Source organism: Sordaria macrospora, chromosome 6 (assembly GCF_033870435.1).
Source record: "Sordaria macrospora chromosome 6, complete sequence".
In the NCBI taxonomy this organism is placed as follows: Eukaryota; Fungi; Ascomycota; class Sordariomycetes; order Sordariales; family Sordariaceae; genus Sordaria; species Sordaria macrospora.
The window spans coordinates 2640411-2656806 of record NC_089376.1 but is presented as its reverse complement, the minus strand read 5'-3'; the positions used below and the strand labels follow the sequence as shown (position 1 = coordinate 2656806).

The following is a 16396-nucleotide window of genomic DNA, read 5'->3' as shown; positions in this document are numbered from 1 at the left end:
GCTGTCGTCCCGTCTGAACATTGAACCGAGCTGCCGGCAGGCAACGTGTTTATGCGGGGGTGGAGCCAAACTGTCCAAGGGCAGCTGGCAGGCTGACAGACAGCTGACAAACTGTGGGCTCGTGTGAACGACACCTCAAACAACATCTCTTTACCTGCTTCCTTCTTTTTGCCATGTCCTTTTTGTCTACAAGGCTACCATCCGTCCCCACTCCTTAACATGGACACTCACAGCAACATGTCACTCGCCGCTTTTCCACTGTCCTCGGCGAACCAGTTCATGACAGATGCCACCTGATGATCTGTTTGATATTGCAAAGTCATCAGCCTTGAATCCTTCCAGCTGCCATACCCCGAGACATATCGTTGCTCCTACAGGTACGAACTGGCCGACCAACAGGTTACCTCCACATACAAACTACGAAAGCAAGTTTGAATAGTCGCATCGGGTACTGGCGAGTGGCCTCCTCTTCCCGGCACGAACATGGTGATCATATCCGCCAATGGTCAACGGTGACTAGGCCATGGCATCGCCGTCAAGGCCCCTCATTGGGCGGGGAACCCTGCCCCTGAATATGGTTCAGCATCACCTGCGGCTTCATTCTCGGTCACCCATTCGACCCCTTGGTCTGCAGGTCATGCACCCAATACCACCATGGATCTGCTTGATTTTCGCCAATCCTGCTCGTGATTCGAGCCTCATGTTGCCATGTGGAAATTCACCTTATTTGAAGACAACACCATCAGCTCAACGACCAAGATGAACAACTTCTCTTTTCGAAACACCCCTTTTCAAAGGCAACTTCCAAGTCAACATGGCAACATGACAGCAAATCCTGATTTGTTCCCATGGCAGCATGATGAATGATACTCCGCGCAAGACAACGCCCGACGGTTCCTCGTATCCATGTGGTTGCAGTCAGATCGTATCCTTGGTCCCGAATAGGAAGGTTGCCGAACCCTGATCTTTACTCTGTCCGGTTATCGCACCGCAAGTGTTGTCGATTGATATTCATATAAGATGAACCGAATGTCTCGTTTGATCGGACCTTCAAGTGAAGAAGAATTTGGCCGGGCACCCCTCGTTTGTCGCCTCAGAAAGCCACCAGTTCAAGTCGTCGTCAACATGGCATTCCGTGCCCTCCTCTTTGCGGCCTGCGCTTCGGCACTCGCCATGCCCAGGAACACCACCGTTACCAACACCACCATCATCACCTCACCCTCCCCCTCCCCCTCACCCTCGCCTTCCACACTGGATGATATTCACCTCTGGGGAGTCGCCGTCAACCCACCCACCGCCCTGCCCCAAGCCGCCACCGCCAACGACCTCCGCTGGCAGCCCTCTCTAGACTTCGACACCGACGGGTGCTACAACGTCCCTGCCATTGGCGCGGACGGCACCATCGCCCAAGGTCTCCCGCACAACTTTGTCTCTGCCTCCTCCGACTGCCGCGCCCTGTCCGACCTAGACAACAACAACGTCTACTCGCGCCAGCGCTGCAACGCCAACGGCTGGTGCGTTTACATCTACGACTACTACTTTGAAAAAGACGTGGCCATCCAGTACCTGCTCGACACGGGCCACACCCACGACTGGGAGCACATTGCTGTCTGGGTAGACGGCAACAACACGGCCAAGTACGTCGCCGCCTCCCAGCACGGGCGGTACCAAATTAAGGCCGCTGCTGATGTGCGGTGGGATGGTGAGCACCCGAAGGTGGTCTACCACAAGGACGGGGCAAGCACGCATTGCTTCCGGTTTGCGAACGCGGCCGATGATGCCATTGAGAATGCCAAGGGCGTGTGGTTCAGGGGCCCGTTGGTGAGCTATAATGGGTTTCCGGCGGGGATCAGGAATCTGCTCTACTCGCATGACTTTGGGAGCGGGAATATTGCGCTGACGGATTCGGCGTTTCCGGGGAATATCCAGAGGGCGAAGCCGGCTGCTATTACGTTTGATGCCTATGTTGATGCTTTGGGGTCGCCGGGCTTTCCTTAGTTCCCGCTGGATCCCAAACAACAATGATTAGGCTTTTTTTTTCTTCGTTTCTTCGGCGTAGCATGCTAGGGACAAAGGCGTCGGGTTCAATTATACTTTTCTTCACTTGGTCTTACGGCGAAACTTTGGATACTTCTGGTTGACACTGGAAGCATAACTCAGCCCGGAAAGAACGCAGTTGTACATTACTGTAAACGTGGTTTATGAGTTATGTTTTGTTATCTTTCGCCCTATGGTACACCTTCGCTGTAGGCTGTCCGCATTACAGAAACACCGGTTCGCTGTTGCTTCTGGCTCGTACCCATAAGGTATGTCTCTATGCTCCAGCAATGTATGAACTTAAACATTAAACACCGGGGGATATCCCCCACCCTCCAATCATTTTCAATATTACCATAGTAAAATGACATCTCTACACTAGTACACTTCCCTTCCTTCATTCTCCATCCGCCCCCCTACACCTATTGCATTATGAGCCTTAGCAGAGGAGTTTCACTTGGGCTCCTCCTTATCCTCCTTATCCTTATCCTTCTTATCCTTCTCCTTATCCTCCTTATCCTTATCCTTCTTATCCTTCTCCTTATCCTCCTCCTTATCCTCCTCCTTATCCTCCTCCTTATCCTCCTCCTTATCCTCCTCCTTATCCTCCTCCTTATCCTCCTCCTTACCGTAATGTTATGGATCAAAATCATGTGCCGGATTATCAGCATCCAGAAAAAAGACATAGTTATCGTTGGCGGGTTGTTGATAGCCAGGCTGTCGTCCTTGTTGGCCTTGTTGGGGTTGTTGGACTTGCAGAGCTTGATGATCAGGTTGTTGGATCTGTTGTTGTACCATCTGCTGGGAATATTGTGCCATGGCTTGTTGTTGTGGTGCCACTTCTTGGTATCCGGGGGCAGCTTGGGCAGGTCTAGAACGGGGCTGCAGTTGGAAATTGTCCTTGAGTAGGGGGCCGTCGTTGCCCAGGAGGACTGGATCCGGCCCGATGAGCCCTGTGGGTGCCTGCAGGATTGGGGACCGATCTTTGACTTGACATGATAATGAGAGGACTATTAGCTGTCACTTGAAAATAATTGCTTCCGCGTGAGATGTAAAAGGGAGAAGACCATTGTGCAGAAATCAGTTTATATAGGTATGTAGGAGGATTATGGAAAGGCTCTCTTTCCGCCCTGGTTGTTATGGCAGCCTTCTACACAGTCGCTTCCGTGGAACACTCGGAATATTCTCTCCACGTTAGGATTGAGGTGAACTCAAATTGTGATGAAGAGACCCTGTAGTGATTGAAGTTCGTCTACGACAGAACCAGCGATGTCGGAAACTACAACCACAGACGGCCCTCACAGGACTTGCCCCATCTAGGTTTTACGTATGTCAAGCAGAAGGTGGTAGGTATGTACCTAAAAGCGACAACCTTTCCCTAGTCCGCTCTCCCCTCGACAGAAGGTAGCAGGCGATTAATTCAAAATGTCAGCGACCTTCGGACCATAGGTGACAAGCGAGGAGTTGTATGGTGAACCTCATGCCAATGCCAAGCGTCAACCAACAAGGAGAGAATGGTGATGGCAACCCGACACTCAGCAACGATTATCGCACAACAAGATAAAACGAGAGCCAAATAGCGACACACCATCAAAACAATAACCTACAAAGACGTCAGGAGTTTTTGAATGGCAACCGCAAAAAGACTGCGGGCCGGTGCAGGGGTAGCTCAGCGGGTTACCTTCCCGTGTAAAGAAAGAACAGCGATCCGTTCTCTTTGCAAGGCTTTCCCATCACGGCTGATTACCCAAAGATCTCTATGATATTTCCATTCATCTTTCTTGACTATCAAAAGGAGGCTATTCCAGACACAATGCTCACGGCAAAGCATTGGGATAGTCCGACGGGCTCCTGAATCTTTCAATGTTAGGATCACCGAACGAGAGGATATACGAGGCAAGCATGGAGATACCACATATGTGATATCGCGCCAGACCATGTCTTTGACGTGGTATAAAACACTTGAAGTCCCAGGACAGTTTGATATGATAACCTCCAAATCAGACAAATCCCGAGTTCCCAGCATCGTCAACCAGGACACAGGGAAAACTATTCTTGACACTCGAGCGACAGCAACCACCAGCAACCAAGAAGAACTTTCAGATTCAAACCGCGCAACCTACTTGACCTAGTAGGTAAGGTATACTCTCTTCTTAGTTCTTCTCCAATCAACAAAACAAAATGGGTCGTTCAGGTTATGACATCAGTGGTTTCTATGAGGGTGGTGGTTCCTCCAACCCGAACAAGCAACTAACGCAACAGAAGAAGCCTACAAGTGACGATCCAACCATGCCTAAAGAAAGCAAGCCCTCGAAGAAAACCGGAAAGGCTCCCGCCAAACCCTCACCGCCGCCGCAGTCTTCGCCTGGCCCCAGTTCGAGTGCCGGTGGCAGTGGCAGAGCCTCGCAACCTCAACCTCCTGCCAAAGACAAAGGGGACTCCAGATTCATCCAATACAATTCGTTTGGTTCACAGGTGAACGTGGGTTGCTTTATCTCAAAGAATCAACCTCCTCCTCTTCTTCCTCCTCCCGGCGCCATAGGCAAAGCCGCCAAAGGCAAAGAGAAAAGGAGTCACAGGTTCAGTCCATTTGCAAGACCTCCCAATCCTAAAGAGCCGACTTTCTCGGTTGCTCCTCCTCCTCCTCCTCCAGCGCTGCCACCAATGTCATTGCTACCGTCTACCAGTAAAGCTGGTGATCTCTGGGAGTCGGCTAAAAAACTCTCTATATCAGGAGGGCCGTCCGCACCGCCACAACCACCACGAGGGGCAGCTCGCGCACCACCACCGCCGAAACCAGTGGAAGCACTTTCCTCCGTACCTCGCCATCTTGGGGGCTCGATTCCAGCCGCACAGGCAGTGCAACAATACCTAGCACAACAACCATCCCATCGTGCAGTCCAATCACAACAACAACAACGAGGACGGGAGCCACCTACCTCTGTCCCACGTAACCGCTGGGCGTTTCGATCAAGACCAGAAGATCAACAACCGCTACAACCAAGTTCCTCCTGCGTCGCTGTACCTGTACCAGCTGCCTCCGACCTCGGCCCCCAAGGTCCCGGCACGCACCACGTCGTCCGGGTGAGGGACGAAGCAGCGGGAACAGCGGCCTCTCAGATGCCAATCCATTCCTTCGACTGGGTGTGCTGTTTCTGCCACCGAAACAACAACGAGATGCAGCACCCCTTGCAGTGCACGAACCCTGCCTGCTTGCACGTGAGAGTTAGAGACAACCGGCCGCCCCCGGAGCGGGGGACGAGAACGACGAGTACAATGACTTATAGGCACCAAGCTAGAACGCCGGGGGTAGAGGTCTGTCCGGATTGCACCGATGTTGCTTATACGTTTGTGGTAGGGAGGCGAGAGGCGGTGCCGGTGCCGAATCTGTTGGGTGCGCCCCGCTGAAGAGTGGTGGTGATGGAAGTCCGGGCAGAAGTGGGAGTAGAAGATAAGGGGCTGAGTTCTTCAGAAATCCAGGTGGACAGGGACTGGGTGAGGACAATGGTAGGACTGGTGAACGATATTGCTTGGATATCAAAAGGAAAGAAAGAGCTGGACGTAATGGCTGTAAGATTAGATACTAAAAGCCGTCAAAGATGCTTGGGAAAGGGGTTTGAGGTCTGGATGAGTTGGTGACTTTGGGTGAACGACCTGGAGTATGAGGGAGCTGCACTAGTTATGCGTAACATTTTGGTCATTTAGGGGTAATTGAGTTTCTGTCTTCTGCACTCGTCTGGCTTCAATTTGGTAAGTGCAACATCGCAGGAGGACGCATTATGTACGCCGGTGCCGCTTGCTCGGCCGCTCTCCCCCTTTTTTCTTTTCATGCATGTGCACCATGACAGATGATACAAGTTCCAGGCACTCAATGTGGGTAAACTCTACATAAATCTCCTCCCAGCGCTTTTCATTTGTAATACCTACCTAGTCTACATCTCGGCTACTGCATATGTCAGGCACGCCTGTCACGGTTATACCAGCTTGCTCTACTGCACACGACATCCCATTTCCCCAAGACTCCCCCCCCTTTTGGCGTTTTTCTCCTTTGTCACCATATTTCAGTACTACCGCCACCGCAGCCCCAGAACAACCACCAAACTCATAATTACTCCCTCTTCCCATCACGCACACGTCACAATGTCAATTGAACTCAACGCAGGGACTCAAAGGGTCTTTGGGAGAACCGCCCCAACTGCAATATGGGAGCCGTACTGCAACACGATAGGGGGGGATTCATTACAGGATTGCTGGTAATGGTGCTGGCACTTCTCCTTTAGCCGCTCGCTGTAGGAGCAAAGCTATTGAAGTTCCCGCAACGGGCCATTATGATGATATTTTCACAATCTCAGGATTGGATTGGTGTCATCGGTCCATTTGTTATCGACCAAGTAGGACAGATCTCGGATACAAATAGGCGATCAGTCAAACGCATTCGAGAAAATTCCAGAACAAGACATCAATCAAGCACTCAACAGGACAACAAGCATTCAAGACAGCAAGCATTCAAGACAGCAAGCATTCAAGACAGCAAGCATTCAAGACAGCAAGCACTTCACTTCAAACCTCTTTTTCATTGTCCTGACATCTTAGCCACTCAGCAGCCAAACACCATAAACATCACTCACCATGGCTTTCTCTTCCGTCTACGAACCTCAGGCCGTGCTCGCCGCCAACACCAAGGGCATCGAAGACACCGATCTCTTTCACACCCACCAGCTGGAGAGCATTGATGGCTGCACCATCATCAAAGTCCCCCGTCGCCTCGACCTCCAGAAGAACACCAAGTTCACCGACAACCAAATCCTCAAGATGTACCGCTTCCTCGAAGACAACCACGCCAGCCTCTCAGAGCTGTGGAAGACACTCGGCCACACAAACGGCGATCACGAAGAATCCATGAACCTCTTCGTCGCCAAAGCCTACAACGCCACCATTGAGCACCAGCAGCGAGAAATCATGAGCCTGCGCCGCAACCAGCAAAAGCCCTTCACCTTCGCCGACGCCGAGTGCTGGTGCGCCCGCAAGTTCGACGAGACCTGGGACCCGGACATGTTCTGCGACCTGGTCGGCCCCGTTCCCGCGCATGCGTTGGGTTGTGCCGTTCCGGAGGGAGGCAACAACAATGACGGCACCGTTGACGAAGCCGGTTACCGAGCTTTGCTAGCCCAAGCCCGCCAGGACCTGAACGCCGGTTGCGATCTCAACTCCCCGTGGCTGCCAGGCCAGACAGCGATTGGCGTCCCCGAGATTGCCGCCGGTAGGGTGCACGACATTCTCCGCAGTGTTGCCTCAACTGTGGACCCCTCAAACCTCAACGGAAACGGATCGCCGTCGTACGAGGCCAAGTTCCTCGCCTTGGACACCATGTACAAGATCTTTCACTGTCTGCTTACCGAGACGGAAACACCCGTTAAGCGACATATCAAGGCCGACAGGAAGCTGTGGAGGAATTTGGAGAACAGCTTCCTGCAGGTGTTTGGGAGCTGCAGCAGGGACGATCTCTACCGCCTTGCGACGGAGGACGGTGGTGTGTGGAGAGACAAGTTCTTTGAGTTGAAGGAGCTGGTTCAGGAACAGGAGCCCCTTTCGAAGCTGCTTCATGCAGGTGTTGTGCTTCACACGGCGGATGACTTCCGGGACAAGTCGGAGGATGATGTGGCTTTTGTCATTGATGGGCATGGTGCTGCTGATGGGGAGTTGGCATATTGGTAGGTGGAGATGGGTTGGGTGTCTGAGCATCTGCGACGGGAAGAGTGGCTGGAGGAAGAACACATGTATTTTACCCGGAGGAATCTAGGAGAGGGCAGTATATCAGCATGCAATTACCAATGATTTCCAGTTCAGTTAATCAGCCTTTTTCACTGCTTCACACTGCCATCTCCTTCTCCCTTATAGCTCCCAGCAGTCATACAAAAGGGAGAAATCACGTTGTACACAGAAGGCACCACCTGGTTCGGGAAAGAGGCAGTCATCAACTGGAAGGAGGGAAGCTGTCACCAACCGGTAGATAGATGACGGACCGAGACTTGGGAGGGGGATGGAGGTTGTCTACAGGTATATAATCCAAATTTCTTCAGTCCTCTGGCTGGTTTAGTTTCTTTCCAGACTCAATCAGGCTCTCTGGTCTTGGGTATCACGATGTCATCATTTTTCTTACAGTCATCCTTGGGTTATCCCCGTGACACCAGCTACATGCATCAACACCATGGCTTCTGCAACATGCGACTCGTAACGCATCAACATGAAGTACCAACACCCACTTCGCTGCAAGACATTCGTTGCTAATTACTACGTGGGTTTGACTTGTACTTGTAAATTTGTTTGTAATAAATGAAAAGGGTGACAACTCCCAGTGTTGGCGGTTTGATAGGCGGCGATGATGGGCTGGGAATCTGAGCAATTTCGAGGGAAGAATGTAGAGAGAAGCATTGTTTGGTTGGGAGGAGTCAAGCAACATGACGGCAAGGACATCTTCCTTGAAGATTCTGGACACAGAGAGCAATGACCGGGTACATTGAAAAGAAAGGAAACATCACAAAACATAGAAAGAGCCCCCTCATTTGGAGAAGACCTAAGCACCAGTCAAAGAAGGAAGCAGTGTGAGAAGGAACGAGGCCCTACTACACCAAGGAAGGGATCATCAGGTACCTACCCTTTACACGGAAAGAGCTACTCGATATGGGAAGAGGTCACCAGTCAAAAAAGGAAGGAATTTGCAAAGGAAGAAGGCATTGATATTGCAGCTGGGAGGCACCCCATGAGGCCTTTTCCGATTGGTGTATTCATGTCCTAACATCCATTTTCCTCACCTGCGAAAGCACCATATCCAATCATCAGACTCAGGATATCGGACATGCGTAAACAACAAACCCCTCCCGCTCTCCGTCTTATGTAGCCCATTTGGTTTATCCAATGGGTTCAGCGTCCGTGCCCTGACGGCTCACTAACAGATTTGGGAGGAGATGATGTGTGTTTCTGTTAGCAGACTTCTAACTTGTCGACTATTTTCCGGGAGCAAGTATTTCTTGACTGCCCTGGTTTCTGTTCTCCTCTTCCATTACCACAACAACAAAACCAAGCGGATTTTCTGTTTGCGCCCTTCCACAGCCAGCACGATTCGTAAATAGAGGCATTACTCGAACCACTCAACGCCCTTCCCCATCGGATCGAGGAAACAGCATAGCAAGATGCCATCCGGTTCGGGAGTCCGAGGCAGGCAAGCCTCCGGCTCAGCTTCCGGCTCTGGTTCCGCCGACAACAGCAGCGGTCGCATTTCCAAACCAAAACCCATCAGTAACAGAGACAGAGCAGACTTAGCATGGACACAAAAGATAGAACGCATCGCTGAATGCAAAGTCATCAGGTTTCCCCGCCCCCATAATATACCTCAACGATGACGAACGTCCCGAGTTTACAGTCACTCACCAGGTCTACATGATGCGGGCGCTTCTCAAGAACAACGGCGTTGATCTCAGCCAGTTCTCTTCAACGACGCCTGCAACGGATGACGAAAAGCGTGCCCTGGAACTCTCCATTGCGAGGGCATACAATTCCACGATTGCGGAGCAAAAGCGCAAAATCATCAACCAGTACAAGAGGGCGCCGAGGTTCACCTTTTCATATCTCGAACCTTGTTGCTATCCGATCTGCAAGTTTCGAGGATTTGCTTGTGGCCAAGGCAACGAACTCTTCATAAGCTGCACTTCTCACGACCTCGTCAAGTACCCCGATGAGGAGGGCTACGGTAACGTCCACGGGTACGTGGTAGAGGCACGATATGCGCTGAACACTTCCCACCTTGGACTAATGCCCGATTCCGCGCTTGAATACGTCCCGAGGTTTGTTCGCTCGGTATGCCAGAGCATGAGCGAGATCGATGAATCGCTGGACTACATCTCTCTCAAGCCTCGTACAGCATCAGAAGAGTTCGGGGACAAGTTCATGGCGTTGGACGCACAGTACAAGAAAGGCTGTCTGCCGAGACTTAACGAGGCGAGGATGACTATCGCCGAATCATTCCTGAGCAGACAAGAGGAGTTGGCGAAATGGGTCAAAAGGATGAAAGGGACTTGACAGGGTGGAGGAAGAGGAGGATCGATGCAGTACCGCAACCTGTTCGAGATTACTGTCCTGTTTGGTATTATGGATGAGTCTTTCATGACCTGCAGTGATGAAACTCGAACTGTGAGCATGAAAAGGGATATAAATCTGGTACATTGACGCGGAGTAGAATAGTGGACATCTGGCCGACAGACGATCCTCGCTCCGCTCAAGTGGATTCCCCAAAGGTTGAAACAATATCACGTACGCTCCATGCAGTGTACTTACTGTTAGGGGGCGTCTAGTGCGGCCCTGGAAGTAGTACTTCAGTTTTAAATCTGCCTCTGGCAGCAGTCTAGTTTACATGGCAATTTCTAAGACCTTTGATATTTTGAATCGATGTTGTGAACCAAGGCTAGTGGCCTGATGGATGGTGGATTACTACAGTGGAGGGTCTGGTGTTTAGGTCGGGCACTCGCTGGGAGGGCTTGGGGAAGCGGTTTGCGTATGTATAGTTGGGGAAGGTGGTTGTCGAGGTGAGTATCTTGCCCTTTCCCTGGATTGGTGATGAAGAAAGAGGGAAAGACCTTGGGAGTGAATGATCACGTACACTGACTATTTCCCCTCCTTTTGTGTAGCTTTTTGTCCGCTTTGACTTCACCGTGGTCAACCCGGAGATGCCGATGAAAACGAGACCTCAAAGTTTAGTCTTTCACAAAGACATGTTTGTTAAGATCACGAACAGAGAGATGGAAGCAGGTTGAGTCTGCTCGGGCTCATGTGAGGACTCCTCTGTCAGCTCAAAACGACGACTGCGGCCAAGAACTCTCGAACGCGTTCTGGCAATGGGTACGTCTAGGTACCTAGGGGGGAAATCTCTATCTTGAAGTCATCCCTACACCGTCCAAATGGTCGTAAGAATAAGCTGAACGTGTTATGGCCAGTAAATTACATTTTCAAGCGTCTTTATCATGTCTTTAAATCTAACTCGTAGGTGATTATCAAGGTGGAAGGATCCTTGGAGGATGCTGTCCAATGTATTTCCTATGATGTGCGAGCCCTATAACCGTCTTTCGATGGCCTTTCGTGGCCAAAGCGAGACGGATTGGACTTTCTACCTATGTTCGGTTTACTTTTGCGACCACTTCGACCATCTGTGGGGTCACACATCTTCCGATGATAGCCACATTTCACAAAGGATGTCAGGCTCACTTGAGCCTGTTCTTCTGCTGTGACGTGTACGACTTGTCTCTTACTTTGTAGGTTTTATTATCACAGTGGCGTTTAAACGATAGAAAGAGTAGCATGGATGGTGGACTCGGTAATTATCCAGGTGATGGTTGCCTCTCGACTTTGAGATCAATCCGGATACAGTTTTATGGCACTGGGCGTCCTCTCTACCAACCAACTTGCAATACCCCTTCATCCTTGCTGCCTGCATCATGTCTTGCATCTTCTTCGTGCTTCTATCTATGCTTGGCAGTCAATCAGATGTTCTGAGACTGAGAAGATGGTGGATGGTCATCAACAACAAGCTTGGCATCTCGGTTGGCCGGAACATGCCTAATATCATGTATCACGACGACGACGACGACGACGACAACGATGAAAAACGCCACCACTTAAAGAACCCCTTCCCCTTTCCCTGTTTTGGGTCACCATCATGAAGTCTAGAATCAACTTGCATAATACCCATCCCAGGTTTTTTCCCTGTCACTCATGCTCCCAACCAACCCATCCCTCCTTCATCCAACATCATCCAGTCAGGAATTTGCCGCCCCTTTTATCCATCTGAGTGTTTGACAACCCACCCCCAAGCCCACGGCGCTTTTTGCCTTGCCCAAGAGGCCGACCGATAGATTGGCCTTGTCGTCAACATATGCCATTTGATATTACCCAGGCCACAAACATGGTCCCCCACATACCATGTACCCCGGATCTAGCCTATCCGCCCAATGCTACTCGACGTCTCTCATAGGCTAACATGCCGAATTAGAACCTTAAGGGTGTGACAGGTTGATATTGACACAATATCCCGGATTGAACCCCCATGACACTCGGCATTTCTCTTTGGTGGAAAAAAAGACGGCAGTTGCAAGCCACGGCAGAGCAACATGAGCGGCTCAAGATCCGAGGCCCGAAAAGCTGTGCATCTGTTCAAGACTTATAAACCCAACGCCATGGTCCTAGGACACTCGCCCCCTTCTTTTCGACCGTTGCCCCTTTTCAGTTCAGCTCAAACTCGGCGGACATACCCAAGTTCGTTCTTCACCGTCCGTCCTTGGCTTTAGGCCTCTTTTGAACAGCTACTCCCCGAAAAGTAACACCTCGATCCTTCATCCACCTCCTCGGATCTTCCCCTCTTTCACCCAACATGTTCTGGACCACCCTCCTGGCCCTCTTCGCGGGCGCCGAAGCCTTACCCCAAGGTTTCGGCGGCGGCAACCGCGTGACCATGCTCCGCTTCGGGTGCGCGCAGGTGGTCATCGACCGCGTCGACCCGCTCGTCAACCCGGGCCAGATCCCGTCCCCGCACGTGCACCAGATCGTGGGCGGCAACGGGTTCAACGTGTCGATGCCGCACACGGACGTTTCCGAGCTCGCGTCATGCACCACCTGCCAGTTCTCCGAGGACTTCTCGAACTACTGGACCGCCAACCTGTACTTCAAGGCACGCAATGGGACCTACAAACGCGTGCCGCAGGGCGGCGCAGCGCTGCAGTTCAGCGACCAGTTTAGCACCCAGATTAACGGCGGCGTGTTAGTGTATTATGTGTCGGCTGATCCGGGGAAGGTTACGGCTTTTAAGCCGGTGAGTTATGTTCTAATCTCTCGAATCTCGAATCTCTGCTGCTTGAAGTCGTGCTTCGTGCTTTGGCGGTAAATATGACTCCGAGTTTCCGGCTAATCAGATGCCCACGGCACCAAATAACAGGGATTCCGCATGCTCGTCGGCGACCCCAACATGCGCTCGAGGCCCAACACCAAGTTGAAGAGACAAAACTGTTACCGCTGCTACACCGGCCCCAACTTTGGCGGCGACACGGGCGCTCCGTGCCAGGACGACAAGGTGGACACCGAGGCTCTTCCCAACAAGCCCTGCCCGGGCGGTATCCGATCCAACATCCACTTCCCAACGTGAGTGCTTTTGTTCACTCCGAAATAAATCATCCCATCTCATCTTCATGATACATATGCATACTGACACCCACCCTCAATTTGAAACAACAGATGCTGGGACGGCAAAAACCTCGACTCCCCCAACCACCAAGACCACGTCGCCTACCCGACCTCCGGCCCCGCCACCTTCCTCAGCCTCGGCGGCTCCTGCCCCTCCACGCACCCCGTCCGCATCCCGCAGCTCATGTACGAGGTCGTCTGGGACACCATCAAGTTCAACAACAAGGCCGAGTGGCCGGCCGACGGATCGCAGCCGTTCGTGCTCAGCACCGGCGACCCCACGGGGCTGGGCCAGCACGCCGATTACGTTTTCGGGTGGAAGGGCGATTCCCTCCAGAAGGCCATGGATACAGCGGGTTGCATGGGCGCCAAGTGCGCTACGCTCAAGACGCAGAAGATTGAGGATGCGAGGAAGTGCGCGGTTAGGAAGTTGGCCAAGGAGGATTATGATGGGTGGCTTACGAAGCTTCCTGGTATGGATATGCCGATGTAATTAATGTAAGGGAGGAAGGGGGTTCACTGCTTGTGTGTGTGATGGATGGGGTGGGTGTTGGTTAAGGTAGACTTTGAAGATTCTTTGGAGGACAGACACTGAATGAATGGAGACTGCCCCTTGTTTTGTTGCAGACTACAGTATGATGGATGACACCGTAACCTGATTTTGTTACCCCACGGTGTGCTCCTTAGCTAAGGTAGGTATTAGTCGGTTTATTCCCACTATGGTAGGAAGTGAAGTATCACCACACAACATCACCACCGGAAAGAAGAAGAGAGTGCGAAGTAAAAAGAGAGAGGAGATTCATCACTAAATGTGTGTGCCTAAGCTATAGCACCTAATGAGAAGCGAACTCGATAAAAAACTCTGCCCTCTGAAACCATGTCTGTGCCGAAGAAAGAAAAGGTGGGCGATCAATTTTATGTGTTCTTGTTCTAGTTCTGTACATGTCCCTTCTGGTATTTCCAGCACAGTCTGGCTCCTTGCTCCGTAGAATAGCTCTAGAGGGTAGCAACGTGAACCTTAAAAGGAACACCTTTGTTCGAAACCTTGTCCGGAACTTGTTCAAACCTTTGTACCGGAGAACCTAGTAGAGCTGATTGACAGACCACTTCGTAAATACGTACGGTCACTTGCTCTGTAAGGTATGTAGTGGTAGAGGTAGGTAGCGAAGTGAACCTAAACCAACGCCAACAATGAAAGCATTTGTCCGAAAAAGAAGAAGCCGGTTCCTAGAACCGACCACTTCATAGCTGTAAAAGAAAAAGCAAGCTATTGAAAGCAATAAAACAACAGAAATTGGTGAAAGCCGCGAATGTCGTAAAGTCGTACTGTTTGAAAACACAGTACCAAGGTAGACAAGAAAGGCATGCCAATGAGACAGCACAAACCCTTGTGTTCGGGTGATATGCCAAAAAAAAAAAAAAAAAAAAAAAGAGACAGCTGCACCTCGCAGCTATGATCACCGCGTGAAAGCCCTGTGCGCTTAGTTCTGCTCCCTCCAAAGATGGCTCAACCAGCTTGATATCTCATCGTCGATATCCACAGAGCCCTTGGGTTCGTCACGACGATGCTTCGTCTTGGTGACAGTCTTCTTCAGCTCGCTGGCGACGAAGTCACCGAGCCCCATACCGGTGATCTTGTCGTGATGCGAGGTAGTCTTGTCGTTCTTGGAGTTCTTGGAGTTCTCGTTCTCGTCACCATCCATGTCCATGGCATCAGGCATGACCGTGTCCTCGCGATCCATACGGCCCAGCTCAGCCCATCCCCCATCAACGATGACCTCCTTGTACCAGCGCGCCGTCAGTTCCCAGGCGATTTGCATGGATCGCAAGACCGGCCAGGCGAGACCGTCTGTTTGGTTCGTGGAAGGGCGTAGTTGGAGTTTGTAGTATGCGGGAGTAGCATGTTGAGCAAGATCCAAGGCAAACAGTTCCGCTCTGACTGGATCTATAGGTGAGGCCTCACCGTCGAGCTGCAGCGGCGTCACCTCGAAACGGATGATGTCCGGAATGACGTAGCGCTTGGCTCGATCAAGCTGCACGGGAGAGACGAGGTGAAGTGAATGTGACGGGATGGGAAGTGCGAAGTGACCGAGGCGGGACACATCGTGGGCCTGTCGATGCTCGAAGCACAGGGCCCAGATTATCTTGAGCTCGGCCGCGGAAGAGGTGTCGCCTCTTTTACGTTTCTGGGTGGAGCGAGTTGACGCTTGGTCGGGCTTGGGGTCGGATTTGTTCTCGGGCTGAGGCTCGTCGCGAGGGCGGAGGTTGGTGATCAAGGGTAGAGTAGGGGTTTTGATACTCTGCTGTGGCTCCTTGTTTTCGGGTTTGTCGTCTCCTGAAGTGGCCATTCTGATCGAGAAGGTATGAGGAAAAGGGGGGCTTGACTCCGGTTTCACAACCGAAGTGCCGGGGACTCGAGGGGCAGAGCGGTTAGAGTCCTCTTCTGGGAACCGATTGATGGGAACGGGGGGCTTGGGAGGCAGACCGGTGCCAGACATCGGTGGGGGAACAACCTTCAAGGGAGCAGCAGCCTTGGGTGAAGGAGCAGCCCTCGAGAGAGCAGCTTTTTTTGCGAGAGCGGCAACCTGCATAGACACAGCAGTCTTGGGGGAAACCGGCTTCTTCGAAGCAGTCTTTGGTGGCTGAGTCGTGGGTGGCTCGATCGGGATATTGGTTGTCGAGATGTACCGAGGTTTGAGAATATTTTCTCCGGTCTGAGCTGCAATTGGTTTGGCCGGCAAGGGCTTTAGAGTGGGCTTTGCCATGGCCGGGTGGTAGAAGCCGTGAGCTTTTTTCGAGGCTGCAATTGGCTCTGGACGTCGGTGAAAAGCCTCTGGAAACTCCGACTGTTCACTCTGGTTTTCCGCTTGCCTTGTTGTCAGTAGCGGACGGGGAAAAGGGTTTGGGCTCGGACTCACCGTAGTTTTCGATATACCCAAGACGCGGACCATCGCCGACGAAGAGTGAATCTTCATCTTCATCACGCGACCTACTGCGACCAGGTGTGGTCACAGGGCTTGGGAGGGGCGACTGGTTGGTGATTTCTCCTAACGCTCCGGAAGAGTGTCCTTCAGCGCGTTGATCTCCGTATCGAGACGCATCATGCTGGGGGGAACTCCATCCAGGAGCAGTGAAG

At 51.8% G+C, this 16396-nt stretch overlaps 6 protein-coding genes across 6 annotated transcripts; 5 read left to right on the top strand and 1 right to left on the bottom strand.

Moving 5' to 3' along the window:
- The first annotated feature begins 602 nt into the window (after nt 1-602).
- On the top strand, nt 603-2453 carry SMAC4_03550 (uncharacterized protein). The gene has a single exon (XM_003351198.2). The coding sequence runs from the start codon at nt 1021-1023 to the stop codon at nt 1996-1998; it is 978 nt and encodes a 325-aa protein (XP_003351246.2). The 5' UTR covers nt 603-1020; the 3' UTR covers nt 1999-2453.
- Nucleotides 2454-4115: 1662 nt separating this feature from the next.
- SMAC4_03548 (uncharacterized protein) lies at nt 4116-5841 on the top strand. Its single transcript, XM_003351196.3, has one exon. It carries the CDS (start codon nt 4219-4221, stop codon nt 5443-5445), a length of 1227 nt encoding a protein of 408 aa, XP_003351244.2. The 5' UTR covers nt 4116-4218; the 3' UTR covers nt 5446-5841.
- Nucleotides 5842-6535: 694 nt separating this feature from the next.
- Nucleotides 6536-7902, top strand: SMAC4_03547 (uncharacterized protein). Its single transcript, XM_003351195.2, has one exon. The coding sequence runs from the start codon at nt 6667-6669 to the stop codon at nt 7750-7752; it is 1086 nt and encodes a 361-aa protein (XP_003351243.1). The 5' UTR covers nt 6536-6666; the 3' UTR covers nt 7753-7902.
- Nucleotides 7903-9227: 1325 nt separating this feature from the next.
- On the top strand, nt 9228-10113 carry SMAC4_03546 (uncharacterized protein; the record flags this gene model as incomplete). The annotated part of the gene is made up of 2 exons (XM_003351194.1): nt 9228-9333; nt 9404-10113. The coding sequence occupies 2 exons, from the start codon at nt 9228-9230 to the stop codon at nt 10111-10113; spliced, it is 816 nt and encodes a 271-aa protein (XP_003351242.1).
- A 2341-nt stretch (nt 10114-12454) lies between these two features.
- SMAC4_03545 (uncharacterized protein) lies at nt 12455-13753 on the top strand (the record flags this gene model as incomplete). The annotated part of the gene is made up of 3 exons (XM_003351193.1): nt 12455-12892; nt 13016-13218; nt 13312-13753. 3 exons carry the CDS (start codon nt 12455-12457, stop codon nt 13751-13753), a joined length of 1083 nt encoding a protein of 360 aa, XP_003351241.1.
- Nucleotides 13754-14741: 988 nt separating this feature from the next.
- On the bottom strand, nt 14742-16241 carry SMAC4_03544 (uncharacterized protein; the record flags this gene model as incomplete). The annotated part of the gene is made up of 1 exon (XM_003351192.2): nt 14742-16241. The coding sequence occupies one exon, from the start codon at nt 16239-16241 to the stop codon at nt 14742-14744; it is 1500 nt and encodes a 499-aa protein (XP_003351240.2).
- Nucleotides 16242-16396: the final 155 nt, after the last annotated feature.

Coding starts and splice junctions, on each gene's coding strand:
- SMAC4_03550 (XM_003351198.2), top strand. CDS start 1,021: ATGAACCGAATGTCTCGTTTGATCGGACCTTCAAGTGAAGAAGAATTT.
- SMAC4_03548 (XM_003351196.3), top strand. CDS start 4,219: ATGGGTCGTTCAGGTTATGACATCAGTGGTTTCTATGAGGGTGGTGGT.
- SMAC4_03547 (XM_003351195.2), top strand. CDS start 6,667: ATGGCTTTCTCTTCCGTCTACGAACCTCAGGCCGTGCTCGCCGCCAAC.